Genomic DNA, 15,378 nt, shown 5'->3' on the forward strand with positions numbered 1-15,378 from the left:
TGTAGGCTTCTTGTTCCTTCAAAGGAATATCCTTCTTTAGGTTGGGTAAGTTTTCTTCTATAATTTTGTTGAATATGTTTTCTGGGCCTTTGAGTTGTAATTCTTCTCCTTCTTCTACCCCAATTATTCTTAGGTTCGGTCTTTTCATGGTGTCCCAGATTTCCTGGAAGTTTTGTGTTAAGAATTTGTTGGATTTGTTTTGTTCTTTAATCTGTGAGTTTATTTCTTCTCTAGTATCTTCTGAGTCTGAGATTCGTTCTTCCATCTCTTGTATTCTGTTGGTAATCCTTGTCTTTGTAGTTTCTGTTCATTTACTCAGAATTTCCATTTCCAGTCTTCCCTCGAATTGTGTTTTCTTCATTACCTCCATTCATTTTTCAGGTCTTGAACTGTTTCCCTTACCTGTTTGATCCTTTTTTTTTTTTTTTTTTTTTTTTTTTTGTTTTGTTTTTCTTGGGTATCTTTGAGAGATTTATTTATTTCGTCTACCTTTTTGTTTGTCATCTCCATTTCTTTATTGCAGTTTTTTACCACCTGTTTAAGGTCCTCTATTATTTTCATAAAGTACTGTTTAAGGTCGATTTCTTCTGGAGTAGAGTGTTCAATTCTTGTTGTTTCAGGATGCCTGGATTCTGGTGATGTCATGTTGCCTTTCAGGTCGTTGGAGGAGTTCTTGCATTGGCGCCTGCCCATCTCTTCCTTCAAATGGAGCCAGTAGAGACTTGGTGTCTTGGTCCAATCTTTGCTGTGATTGAATCTGGGTGGCTATCTTCAGTGCAGGATCAGGAGCAGGAGCTATTCCTGACTGGATGGAACTCCTCAGCACTGAATCAGGGATGCTGGTAGCCCCAGGACACTGCAGACAAAAGGGCGAACGTGGTGGCAGGGCGGGGTTGCACACAGGGAACGTTGCAGCACAAGCTGATGGTACCCACACTCTCTTGCGGGAATCCTCAGACCTTCCTGGAGGTTAGCCTCTCAACCCTCTGGGTGGATGGCCTTGGTGCAGGAGCAGGACACTGGTCCTGAGCCAAGGACCTTGAATACCCTAGGGAAGGCTTGGGAGAGGCAGCCATGTGTGTAACAAAGACACCCCTGCACCAGGAGCTGGGACAGGGGGGCTGTGCTCTCTTCAAGGGCAGGTCGCCCCAGGATAGCACACACTCACCTGTCCAGATGGAACTCCACAGCACTGAATCAGAGATTCCTGGTAGCCCAAGGATGCTGCAGGGAAAAAAGGGCAAAGGTGGGGGCAGGGCGGGGTCGAGTATCACACAGCTAACCTTGCAGCACAATCTGAAGGTGCCCTCACTCCCTTGCGGGAATCCTCAGACCTATCTGGATGGCAGCTTCTCACCCCTCTGGGTGGATGGCCTTGGTGCAGGAGCAGGACACTGGTCCTGAGCCAAGGACCTTGAATACACTAGGGAAGTGATAATAGGGTTTTTTATTTGGGTGTATAAATGTTTAATTTTTTTTCTTCCTAGGGGCTAGTGAGACAGTCAGCTCTTCCGTGAAGCTCGGCTGCAGGTCATTGAATTCCCTGGAGCTTCCCAAGGCAAGAGAGTGGAGAGCAGCCAAACACCTTCAGCCCTCAGCATGCCAGCACTGTCAACCGGATCTGCTGGAGAAATGGGTATGAGAACCCAAGGGGACAATTTTCCCTACATTCTTACTTATTAGTGTTGTTCCCACTGACTGTAGCCTTGTGGGCGCAAATAAACCACATTTGTCTCTCTGTGACTTACATGAGAGGCATAAAATAAGTCCTAACAAGCTCTGGACTAGACAGAAATACTGTGCTTCCTTTTCCAGGTGGTGGAGGTGACACATGCCTATACCCTTGTCTTGCTTTTAGAACAACACTGTGCATTTAATTGCTTAAAATGAAGTATTTGAGAATGCCCAGTGTTCTGGCAAATACTGGTAATACCCATCTATACTGCCGTCCCTCACATTTAACAGCAGGCATGAAATGTTTGCCATACTTGCTTCGGACCTCTTGCTTTCTATTTTATTTCTCTGCCTTCATATTCTCTCTCTCTCTCTCTCTCTCTCTCTCTCTCTCTCTCTCTCTCTATGGTTTTTACAAATACTGTTCATTTTAATGAAGATGGTACAGATGATGTCCCTTGAATACCCATGTCCGAGGCCAAAAAGTACAAACAGAATCAAAAGGAGCAGTGTCTGTTGCGTATACTTCTGCAAGAGTAACTTTACTACTAACTGCTGATGGAAATTACAGCTTTCCTGGTATCTTCAGGCAGCCTGCCTTACTCTTAGGACGCGTTCTTTCTCTCCAGTGAAGCCATCCTGGAGTTAGCTGTCACTCTCATTGTATCTGTCATCTTGACTACAAACGTAATGCTCTTCTTTTGGTCCAGAACCCCAGATTTTAAAACTAACTTCAAGCTGAGGAAAGGTTATTTTCCCACACACAGTTTATGTCTCATCTCCCACTGAAAACCATGGTCCAGGAATGAAGGAATCGCATGCTGGAATTTCAGAGCCAATTGGAAAGTCACAGGAAAGCTCCCGTCACAAATCTGAAAATGCACAGTCCTGAAATGGGTGGCCTCTCTCTGCACACATGAAATTTTTTAAAATAAGGAGGGCAATATTAAGGGAGCTGAGGTCTAATCACCAAAAATCAGCACAGCAAAAACAACCAAAAATGAATATTGAACGCTTAGAGTTCAGATTACCAGATTTTTCAGATTACCAGATGTTCTAAAGAGATGGAGTGCCAGTATTTAGTTTTCATTTTGAATACCACATTACAAAAGAACTATTTTTAAAAATAAAAAAGGATTGAGGGACAAGGGGGAAAAGAAAAGAATTATCTAAACCCTGGAATAACCCCTGTTTCTCCTGATAAGCTTCTATTCCATCTTCTTCCTCCTCCATTCCCAGTTCTTTTGGAGTATGATTATCAGCAATTCCCTAACAATCAAAGAGAAAGCTGAGTGGATTCACTGGAGCTCCCTGTCTTTGACAGTGAGATGTGTTGTCATTTTCATACTGAAATGTATCTCACTACTATCCTGTCCAATAACTTTGAGTTTAATGTATTCTCCTCCCTTCTTATCCCCTAACTCCTCAGTTGAAGGTTTTACCTCTTTTTCAGACATGGTGACGGTGGCTTTACCCGGGGGTCTCCGAGGAACAGCAGTGGCCTCTGGCAGGCAGAACCTCACTCTGAGGTTTACAAACCTGTCTCTTCCCACAGCACAACACCACAGCTGCAGTGACTTCTGCTGTGGCTTGCCTGCTTTTATTCTCTTATTCTATTACTGGAGATAAAATACATCTGGAAGTCCCTAGACATCAGTAAGAAGTTATATGAAAACTGAACAGTGGGCTGTTACTATGCCTCATTGGGTAAAGGCACTTGCTGCCAAGCCCTGGGGTCCACATGATAGAAGGAGATCTACTTCTGAAAGTTGCCCTTTGACCTTCACCCTCCGTCCATGCACACCTACTGACCCTCACTCACAATAAATAAGAAAATCTTAAAAACAATAATATCTGACTACTCAATAAGTCCCATCAATTGCAAGATACAGTGGCCTATAGAATATTATTTATATTTATAAATATTTCTTAGACACACAACACATCACATATATAAAAACATCTCCTTTCTGGCCCAGTTTAGCAGTTAGCTTCCTTGCTATCAGTACTGCTTAAATGTGGATTTCTGGATGTGTTTTAGAACTGTTCAAAATGAGGGGGAGGAACTAGGGCTGAAATCACTTGAGTGTATGTTTTAATGTGCATGAGCACTGGATTTAATATTCAACACCAAAGAGACAAAAAAAAAAAAAAAAAAAGAATGAGTGAGGGTGGGAAATAGGTTGTGCAAACATTTACTTTGTGTTTGTTTTGATTTGTTTAAGGCAGGGTTTTGCTTTGTGTATCCTAGAACAGCCTTTAAATTCACAGTCTTTCTGCCTCAGCCTCACAAGGTCAATGAGCATTGTGAATGACACCATGCCCAGGCTATGCCTTGAAGGTTTAAGACTCCTCAACGGAAGTGGCAACATAACATAGCTGAGAACAGTGTCCTATATGTCACTGTGGTCGTGGTGTCCTGATCTCAGGGACCACCTACTCTTGCCAGCTGAGGTAACCATCTCCACCCTACCCATTCCAGTCAGGGGCACCACATTTACTCTGTCCAGTTGCTGTTCTGCCAGCTGTCACTGTTTTCACTCTGCAAGTGCAGTCTGGTTCATCTCTGTCCATCTGCAGCCATTTCCCCTCCTAGTGACTTGGACTGTGGATTATTTTTTGTTGGAAGTTTTATTTTTTGTTAAATTCTGTTAAACTCATTTTTCTTATCCCTCAGGATGTTAATTTGCAAGTTAGCTCCTTTGAATATTTTCCTTTTAGTTTTTATTTAGCTCTGTGTTTTGTTGAACTATGTAAAATGAATAATTGAACTTTTTGTGGTGACAGGGTAATTATAGCTAAAATTTCTCTAGCCATCAAGGTATTATGGTTGTGCAGTATATTTTATGCTTCACTATTCACCAAGATTGTGGTACCTTAATTGATAGCAAAGTATTGCTAATGAGGTTTAACTCACAGGCTGATGAGAATAAGCATTTATAACTGAGCGCTGTCATTCATAGAAAATAGCATAGACAGTATGGAATTTATAAAGAACTTTTCCACACAGCTGTGCCACTTAGAGTGCAAATGTGCTGGCTGTGACACTTGTTTTCTGGTTCTTTTGAACCTGTGTGCCTGAAGATTTGAGTTAGGTGTAGAAGACATGCTGTTCCCAGGTCAGTGCACTCACGGATGTCACAATGGGTTCTGTGCATTGTACGTTTAGTGTTCCTGGGTAGATCTCTTGTACTGGTGCAGTTGAAGAACTCATGTCATATTGCTTAGCAACATTGTTGATAATATCTTGCCATTGAGTCTCTAAGAGAATAAAGTTAGAGTTTTACAAATGGCCATGGGCCCAATCACAGAAGAAAGGCATCTGACTTTAGTGTCTGTACTTGTTATAGTCACTTGGGAAAATGCCATGTGCATTTGTGGTTTCCAAATGTGTGTTTTGGTGTGTGCACTTATGCACATACAGAGGCCAGAGAAAGATGTAGACAGCCAGCTCTATCGCTCGTTGTCCTGTTCTTTTGAGGTAGGGTCTCTCACCAAACATGGGGCTAGGCTGTGGGTAGCCAGCAAGCAAGCCTTATTCATCCTCCTGTCTCCTTGCCACATTCATGCACTCACATGTATGCGCTACACACACACACACACACACACACACACACACACACACCCCACATCTGGCTTTTTATGTGGGTGCTAGGAATTCAAACTCGGGTTTTTGTGCTTACACAGAAAGAACTTTTACTCTCTGACCTATTTCCTCAGCCTCCAGAAATGCTTTTTAATAAAACAATCTTAGCATTCATCTATCATCCTCTTTCTGCTTATTTAATGAAGAAAAGAAAATGGGTTTTGTAATTACAACATGAAAAGATTCTCATCTCCTCAGTCTTACTTCCTTTCTCACCTTGGTAAGTATTCTTCAAGAGCTGTGTGTGCACTCAGTGTTTCTCATAGTTCAGCGTACCTCAATTGTAGAGTGCATGTTTAGCATGTGTAAGGCCCAGGGTTTGATCAGTGGCACCAGAAAAACATATGTTTGACTCTTCTTAAAACAAACAGTCAAAACCTCACAGATTTTATTATATGCCACAGATTGTATTATTCTGTTTCTTTCCTCATGCAGTACTTGGGACTAGAACCCTGTGCATACTAGGCAGGTACTTTGCCTCCGAGCTACATCCCCAACCCTTTTCTGTAACCATGTATAGCAAATGTTGTTTGCAGGGAGTATATGAATGTATACAGTGTGCCATGCATGTTTATTTGCATATCTGCCGACATACCTGCATCATCTGTGGACTCATGCTATTTCATGTGACTTACAATGTCATGATCCACAGTGTTGTAAGGTGCATGCATGGTGCAAAGTGCTGATTTTTGCTCCTGTTGTAAATATTTGGGCAGGAAAGATGCACACACATAATAATGTTGTAAAATTAATTTGCAGACTTGTTAAGCCAGTTAATCATGTATGGAGTGCATTAGAGATTCCAGCCATTCTTGCCAGTGTTCGGTGCTGTCAGTCTTTGTAGTTGCTGCCATCTGATGGGGTACAAAGTGTTAAAGGTGGGTTATTCCTTCTGTGAAACATATTTCCATTGTTTAATATACTTTCCTGTCGGGGATATGTCTATTCAAACCTGTTTTCAACCATTGTGCTGTCTTACATTGTTCTAATTGACTTGCAAAATTTCTTATTTTATATTTTATATATTAATTCTTTGTGCCATTTATTTAAGCTGGGCCACTCTTTTTTAAACTTCCCCCTCAAATACTCCCAATTCATTTAGAGAGTTGAAAATCATGTAAGCACATCTTGATTATTGCTTTTCCCCCTTCAACTTAAGTACATCTCCCCTTGCCCTAGAGCATATATATTCTCTAAGATTTCTTTTGATAAATTTAAAGATTGGTTTTTACACATGAAATTTTAATCTGACTGCAGTTTGAATGCAGAGTGAGGCAGAGATCTAACCTCTTCTCACACAGATTGTCAACCATCTTAGAACTAATGACCCTATATTTTATTCTTTCCACATAAGTTTGTTGGTTTTCGTTTACAATATATGAGTATCATGCACATTCTTGGTTCTCTTTCTAGATTATAATGACCTGTTAATTTCATCTTAAAATTTTTAATAATCCAATTTTTATTATAAGTTTAGAATTACAAAGGTAGTGTAGAAAGTTGCAGTGTACCTCACACCCAGCTTCTTCTGTTGTTAGCCTTCTGCATTCATTCATGTGCCAAACTCCTTTCGGTTGATGAACTGATGCATATACACTGACTCTAACCAAAATCCATTCCTGTTTCCTTAGTTCCCACCTCATGCCCCCTTTGGTTTTAGGCTGTCATTTGGAGTAGCATGCTACATGCAAGTTTGTGACTTGTTAGGCTGCTCTAGGGTTTGACTGCTATCCTTAGTGACTTTGAGGGATGTTAGTCAGTATATTGTAAGGTTCTCTAAGTTTGTGTTTGTCTTGTGTTTTCCTCACAAAGGGATGGGAGTTACGTGCTTTGGGGAGTCAGTAATTGAAGTAAATGCCTATGAAATCATGGGAAAGGGTCTTACTGTGAACTGCTGATGCTGACATTCCCTGGCTATCAGTTGCTCACTTCCTCCTCTAGGGTGAAATAACTGTATAAGTTCCCTGGATTCTTGCCCTTTTCTCCCCATTTATTCACGTGCTCATTGTTGGTATTGACTTTAGGGTTATAACCCAGCACTGTTTTATGTTGTTACTTCAGTTAGGCCAGCTTTGCCTGTTGGAAGTTCTTTCTGTCAGTTCCTTTGAAAGCATCCATCAATGTGGGCTTGCTGATTGTCTAGTACACCTACTCTGACAGCCAAGGGACATCAGCTCATCTGTCCTATTCCTCAAGTAGCCATGTCTCCAAGGAGCCTAGTTTCTTTCTGAGGGGGGTGGGGTGGTGAGGGGAGAATAGGATTAGAAATGGAAACTTGGGCAGTTGTTTTGGTTAGGATTTCAATTGCTGTGAAGTGACAACATGAAAACGACAATTCTTATAAAGGAAAAACGTTTAATTGGGGTGGCTTACATTCCCTGAGATTTTGTCCATTATCGTTATGGTGTAACATTGTGTTGTGCAGGCAGACATTGTGCTGGAGAAGGAGCTGATATTCATTCATCTTGACTTGCAGACAACAGGAAGTGGTCTGAGACACTGGGCGTGATTTGAACACATACAAGACCTCAAAGCCTGCCTTCATAGTGACACACTCCATCCAACAAAGCCATACCTCCTAATAGTTCCATTCCCTTTGGGGGCCATTTTCCATCAAACCACCGTATTCCATGACCTGGCCCCCAAAGACTTGTAGCCATATCATAATGCAAAAATACATTTAGTCCAACCTCAAAAGTCCCCATAGTCTCATATAAGAGTCTCAAATTCATATAAAAGTCTAAAGTTCAAAGTCTCTTTTGAGATCCATGCAATCTCTAATTGTCATCCTCTGTAAAATCAAAGTCAGAAAGGAGATCACATGCTTCCAGAATAATGGTGCAGGATATACGTGACAATTTCAGAACATAGTGAAGAGGGAGCATAGTGAGGAAATACTGGACCAACTCAGTACTGAAAATCAGCTGTGAAAACTCCAAACTCTGCATCTCCACGTCTGATGTCAAAGCACTGTTCAGATCTCCAGTTCCTTTCATCTTTGTTGACTGCACCACACCGCTTTCTTTTGGACTACTTGGACTCTCTGCTAGCAGTTTTCCTCAGCAGGTATCCCATGACTCTGGCATTTCTAACATCTTGAGTTCTCCAAGGCAATTTATGTTTCAGTTTCACAGCTTCACACAATCACTTCTTTAGGCCTCTATTCAGGGACACCCCTGACACATGCCTGACCTTAGTGGTTTTCTTTAGTCATGGAGGGAGATTCCATACCTCCTTTCTTCTATCCTTCACTCCAGAACCACATGGCCAAAGCTGCCAAGTTCTGCTGATAACGGGTTGGAACATGGGCCCCTTGTCCAATTACATCTTCACTACCTTCCTATTTTCGACAGTTTCCTTTGCTGCCTAAGATTGGTTGAAACTTTCTCTGTCAACAATACTGGCCTTGAACTCACAGATCATTCAATTACATCTTCACTTAATCCTCAGCCAGACTCTTCAGACAAGGGCATAAAGCAGCCACATTCTTTACCAAAATATCACAAGAATTACCTCTAGGCAACATATTAAAATTCTTCTCTGGCTGCTGAGAAGCCAAGGACAATGACACTGGATTTGGATCCTACTACGCATACTGGCTTTGGGGGGGCTGGCCTGTTTGGATGCTCACCTTCCTGGACCTGGATGGAGGGGGGAGGAACTTGGACTTCCCACAGGGCAGGGAACCCTTACTGCTCTCTGGATAGGAGAGGGAGGGGGAGTGGAGGGGGGAGAGGGGTAAATGGGAGGCGGGGAGGAGGCGGAAATTTTTAATTAAAAAAAAAAATTCTCCTCTGAAATCTCTTGAGCCATCTCCCCACAGTTCCAACCACTCTCAGCACCACTGTCTTCCATGCCCCTACTGATATGGCTCATTAAGAGCACTTAAAAGAATTCCACTGCATTCCTAACGCAAAGTCCCAAAGTCTGAATTCCTTCAAACAAAAACACGATCCAACCTATCACAGCAATACCCAAGTCCCTGGTACCAACTTCTGTCTTAATTAGGGTTTCAATTGCTGTGAATAGATAACATGTCCATAGTAATTCTTATAAAGGAAAAGCATTTAATTGGGGTGGCTTACATTTTCAGAGGTTTAGCCCATTACTATCATAGTGCAACATGGTGGCGTAAGGGCAAACATAGTATGGAGAAAGCTGTGATTCCTTCATCTTGACTTGCAGGTAACAAGAAGTGAACTAAGACGTTGGGTATGGTTTGAGCCCATCTCCACAGTGACACACTTCCCCTAACAAGGAATACCTCAACAAGACCATACTTCCTAATAGTGCCACTCCCTTTGGGAGTCATTTTCTTTCTAACCACCACAGTGACTTTAGACCCTCTCAGCAGATGTCTGACAGAGCAGAGACATGAATATGTATTTACCTACCCATGTCTAAAGACCCAATAAGGCCATACAAATATTGTATGTAGGTCAATTGTGATTGTAGTCAGCTAATATAAACATTTGCTGATGTTTTCATCTCTGCATTAGTAAGTAGATAGTTTTAGGCTTTACCCTTTGCACATCTGTAAATTCCTTCCTCAGGAGAGTGATCCCACCATTCATTCAGTTGCTCATTCAAATACAGGGTATGTGAATTGCAGTGTTAGAATTGTCTAGCTGTGGAATATGCTGATCTTCAGCTAGAGTTTATCTTACGATTTTTATTCCTGTAATAGAGCATGGTTTAAAAGAACCTTATAGAATCATGCCTTGGCTGAATGTTAGTTTTAATTTTGTAATTTCATCAAATATTATTTGTATAAACATATAATGTAAAATATATTTGTACAGAAATGAATGTAAAACCTTTATAAGTACAGTTTTAAAAGAGCTAGTAACACCAATGTGCGTGTGACTACCACCTCCAGTAGGAAAATGGAGACTTTGGAAATGCTCACTTCTTAGCCATACCCCCTGAGAGAGAGGATTCTGGGAAACATGCTACCTGCACACCGTACTGTGTTGTTTATGATTTGTCTAAGTAGTCCTTTGCAATGTGGTAGAATTTTGTTAACTCCTGAACTTTCTTTTTTTTAATTGTTTTTTATTGAGCTATATATTTTTCTTTGCTCCCTTTCCTTCCTCTCCCTTCCCCTTCTCTCCTCTCCCATGTTCTCCATGCTCTCAATTTACTCTGAAGATCTTGTCTTTTTCTACTGCCCATGTACATTATATCCATGTATGTCTCTCTTAGGGTCCTCTTTGCTGTCTAGGTTGTCTGGGATTGTGAATTATAGGCTGATTTTTCTTTGCTTGATATCTAAAAGCCACTTATGAGTGAATACATCTGATATTGCCTTTCTGGATCTAGGTTGCTTCACTCAGTAAAATGTTTTTCTAGATCCATCCATTTGCTCACATATTTCAAGATGTCATTTTTCCCCCCTCTGTGTAGTACTCCATTGTATAAAGGTACCACATTTTCCTTACCCATTTCTTTGATTGAGGGACATTTACGTTATTTCCAGATTCTGGGTATGACAAATAATGCTGCTGTGAACATAGATGAACACATGTCCTTGTGGTATGGTTGAGCATCCTTTGGGCGTATATCCAAAAGTGGTATTGTTGGGTCTTGAGGTAGGTTGTTTCCTAATTTTCTGAGAAATCGCCATACTGATTTCCAAAGTGGTTGTGTCAGTTTGTACTCCCACCAGCAATGCAGATTTTACCTCACATCCTCTCCAGCATAAGTTGTCATCAGTGTTCTTGATGTTGGTCATTATGAGAGGTATAAGATAGAATCTCAGAGTTGTTTTGATTTGCATTTCTCTGATGTCTAAGGAAGTTGAGCATTTCCTTAAGTGTCTTTCAGCCAATTTTGGACTTCTCTGTTGAGAGTTTTCTGTTTAGGTCTGTACCCCATTTTTTTAAAATTGGAATATTTGTTCTTTTAATGACAAATTTCTTGAATTCTTTGTATATTTTGGAGATTAGCCCTTTGTCTGATGTGGGGTTGGTGGAGATTATTTTCCCATTCTGTAGGCTGTTGTTTTGTCTTGTTGACTGTGTCCTGTGCTTTACAGAAGCTTCTTAGTTTTAGGAGAACCCATTTATTAGTTGTTTCTCTTAGTGTCTGTGCTACTGGGGTTCTATTTAGGAAGTAGTCTTCTGTGCCAAATGAGTTCAAGTGCACTTTCCACTTTCTCTTCTATGGAGTTCAGTGTGGTTGGTTTTATGTTGAGGTCTTTGATCCATTTGGACTTGAGTTTTGTGCATTTTGATATATATGGATCTATTTTCATTCTTCTACATGTTGATAGGATCAGATTCTTAATGGGCAATTATCTTCTTCAGGTAGGTGACTTGTGGGCATGTCCGTGGGGCTTGTGGGATTGTCATGATATGAATCGAAGCAGGAAGACCTACCCATTGTTTGTGGTACCATTTCCTGGGTTTGGGTTCTGAAGTGCGGAATAGAGAAATGCACTTGTTTCTTCTCTCTTGAATGTGGATGTGACCAGATGCTTCAGGTTCCTGCCTTGACTTCTCTGCTGTGATGGACTGTGAACTACAATGAACTCTTTCTCCCTTGAGTTGCTCTTTGTCAGGGTATTTTATCAACAGAAATGAAACTGGGATGTACCTTAATTGAAAAATATTTTGTTCTTCAAAAATACGAAGTTGTTCAGAGAGTCAGTGTTTTTTTTTTTTTTTTTTTTTGTTTGTTTTCTCAAGACAGTTTCTCTGTAGCTTTGGAGCCTGTCCTGGAACTAGCTCTTGTAGACCAGGCTGGCCTCGAACTCACAGAGGTCTGCCTGCCTCTGCCTCTCGAGTGCTGGGATTAAAGGTGTGCGCCACCACTGCCCAGCTGAGAGTCAGTTTTTTTGTCAGTGGTGCTGGAGACAGGTGGAGGGGGTAGGTGCTGAAGTTTCTTAAGTAAGGCAGCAGGAAAACTTGCTTAGTCTAGTCTTACATGCCTCCCTATCCACCTCTTTTTGCAATCATTGCTATCTGGCACCATTTCACCCCTAACCCTGCTGTTTTGCCATCTAAGTTCATGTAACATCTGAAGTCTTTTACTGTCATTGTCCCACCGTTTATGATGTTATCATCTGCCTTCTGTTTTATACTATTTTGAACTATTCTGATCTCCTTTATTGACAGTGTTGTTTTCTTTCAGCAGTGAATGCCCTCTTCGAGGAGTACTGTTTAGCAATATTTAGGTTATATATCAACATGAGCCTGGGTAGGAAATCTTATTAAATTTGTTTCCATCACTAAAATTATAATATTTAATCCATAAAGTGGTAGATTGAATTTATTGAGGATATTGGACACATTGTAAGCTTCACTGCTAAAAGAAGCCATTTGAAATCATGAAAAGTAGATGTTGTTTGTTCTGCCAATGTCATGAAAATACTGTGTGTGACGGTTTGAATACATATGGTCTCTGCTGTAGACTCATGTGTTTGAGTGCTTAACTTCTAAGGAGTTATTAGGAGGTGTTGCCCTGTTGGAGTAGGTGCGGCCTTGTTGCAGGAAGTATCTCACTATGGGGGTAGGCTTTGAGGTCTTGTATATGCTCAAGCTACACCCAGTGTGGAACAGTTTACTTCCTGTTGCCTGCAGATCAAGATGTAGAACTTTCAGCTACCTATCTAGGTAGCACCATGTCTGTCCACAGAATGCCATGCTTCCTGCCATGATTATTGACCAAACCTCTGAACTATAAGCCAGCCACAATTAAATGTTTTCCTTTATAAGTACTGTAGTCATGGTGTCTCTTCACAGCAGTGGAAACCTTAAGACACTGTGTTACTGATCATTTAAAATAAACCAGTCCTCAAGGATTGGTCACCTATATTAGAGCACACTGAAGTCCTAGCACTTGGGAAACTGAGGCTGGAAGAGCATGATATCGAGGCCAACCTGGGCTATATAGCAAGATCCTGTCTCAAAAAAATAAGCCGGACCAGCAAGGGTTACATAGTGAGACCTTGTCAAAAATAAAACATAAAAAAAGAAATGAAAATAAAGTAAACCAACCCCAAAGCCACATGTGATGACTTTCCCCCTCAGTGGTAGATTTCATTGTGGAAAATCAAGTCTCAGCTCGGGGCAGTTTTCTTCTGGCAGCTTCCAGGAGGTGCACACTGCATTTGATTGCGTCATGTTTCCAGTTTTCAGTTTGCTTCCATAGCAGAGCAAGGTTTCCAGGCGTGTAGCAGCTTGCTGGTTGTCATGGGGAAAAAGAGCATCTGGGAGACCTATGTCTGCATTACTCTTCTAATTGCTATTTTGATGCTTCCCTGAACTTATTCTAAGTCTTTGCTGTGTTTTAGTCAGTGGGATATGTGATTCTATATAACTGTAATTGTGTGAAGTGTTAATTTCCCAAGCATACAAGATACTAAACATCATGAGTGGATGTTATCTGAAGAGTGTTGACAAACACTTGCACAGCCTGGGGATTTGTTTGGCTCTGGGAAAGAGACTAATCACCCATATGCCTTTGATCATAGGACCGCCTTCCTCTTGTTGGGAATGGTGTCCTCTTTTATGAAGCACACAGGTCCATTAAGCAGTGTATGTGGAGCCTGAGGGAAGGCACAGCTACCCCGTCAGCCAGATGATTCCAGGATAGACTGCTGATCAGTTGGTTGGCAGCTGGGGCAGCCATGGGCTCCCATGCTTTGTATAACCTTATGCAATAATAATAGGACTAACTTTCTACAATATGATACTACGATCACAACTTTCCTTTATTGTTAATCCTAATTTTTATCATTATAAATATACACAAATTACCTGGATTCACTGATTTTTTTCGATCCATGCATGCATCATACATGAATTGACTCTGCTTCCCCTTGTTGCAAATTTGACTGTAGGGGACAAGAGTCTACTCTCTTATTTACTAGTGTTAAATTCCCATTGAAAGCAGCTTGTGAACCCTGTGAGAGTACTCAAAAGACTACCCTAAGAAGCAGGAATTGATCTATTTTTCTATGTGATTCTTCACAGGCATAAACTTTAAAGTGGTCATTCTTGCCTCCTCAGCATCTTCTTACTTAGGAGAAAATGCTGTAAGTTCCTTTTGAAGAGAAGGGCTAGGGAGTTGGTTTAGTTGGTGAAGTGGTTGCTGTGAAAGTCTGAGGACTTGGATTTGAACTCCTAGTACCCATGTAAAGCTCGGAGCAGTAGTGAGTATCTGTAATTCCAGTGCTTCTATGAGTAGATGGGTGTGGCAGGCAGGTAAGTACCCAGAAGCCTGAGGATGAAGTAATCTGGCTTACATAGTTTAAACAACAAGAGAATTTGTCTCAAACAAGGTAAAAGACCAGGATGGACACCCAAATTTGTCTTCTGATCTCTGCACATGCACCCTGGTACACACCCACCTACACACACACACACACACACACACACACACACACACACGCACAGATCACATACAAATGATTAAATAAAGAGCACTAAGTGAATTAAGTTAGCCATAGAGAAGGCTTCCAAACCAAATAAAAGAGGTATCTGGGTAGACTATTTTTATAATAGTTTTAGGTACATGGTTTTCACACATAGTGCTTACCTAGTCAGCAAACAACAAGGCTTTATTTTGTTGTAGCCTTAACTATTACAAAGTAAATTTTTCTTTCTCTTTGTCAAAAAAAGAAAATAGCACAGTTCAAGAGTGTGTATAAAGTTGGCATGTTTGCTTTGTTTCTTGATAACGTAGGGATTTAAAGGAATTCGAACTAGAAAGACTAGGCTCACATCAATGCTGGGGAGAACTGTATTATTCACAGACCCCTCCCCTTTGAGACAGGTCTCTGGCCTCAAACTCACACTGCCTCCTGAGTGGTGGGGTTAATGGCCCCACTACACTTGCATCGCAACAGTGTCTCTTACACTGAATTTTCATGGCACGATTTGGATGCAGTGAGATGGCTGCTTTTAATATGGAGGCATCTAGCTTAATGGACCGTTTTAATGCAAACCGAAACCCCAGAGTTAGGTGCCCTTTGCAGGAAGCTTCCTCACCGCCTAACTGAGTTGAAACAGCACCTTATTCTTTATTCAGCTCTTTGGAGCCTTAGCTTCGCC

The 15,378-nt window shown here is 41.2% G+C and overlaps 1 protein-coding gene and 1 pseudogene across 4 annotated transcripts in view; one reads left to right on the forward strand and one right to left on the reverse strand.

Annotated features, from left to right (window-relative positions):
* Positions 1–15,378, forward strand: part of Mpp7 (membrane palmitoylated protein 7) — a 252,742-nt gene that overhangs the window by 77,882 nt on the left and 159,482 nt on the right. For all 4 annotated transcript variants that reach the window (XM_038334123.1, XM_038334122.1, XM_038334125.1 and 1 more), the window contains one exon: positions 1,488–1,636. In XM_038334123.1, coding sequence (XP_038190051.1) covers positions 1,600–1,636 — 37 coding nt within the window. In that variant the 5' untranslated portion in view covers positions 1,488–1,599. The remainder of the gene's footprint in view (positions 1–1,487; positions 1,637–15,378) is intronic.
* LOC119816287 lies at positions 2,280–3,131 on the reverse strand (annotated as a pseudogene).

Source organism: Arvicola amphibius, chromosome 6, assembly GCF_903992535.2.
Source record: "Arvicola amphibius chromosome 6, mArvAmp1.2, whole genome shotgun sequence".
NCBI lineage: Eukaryota > Metazoa > Chordata > Mammalia > Rodentia > Cricetidae > Arvicola > Arvicola amphibius.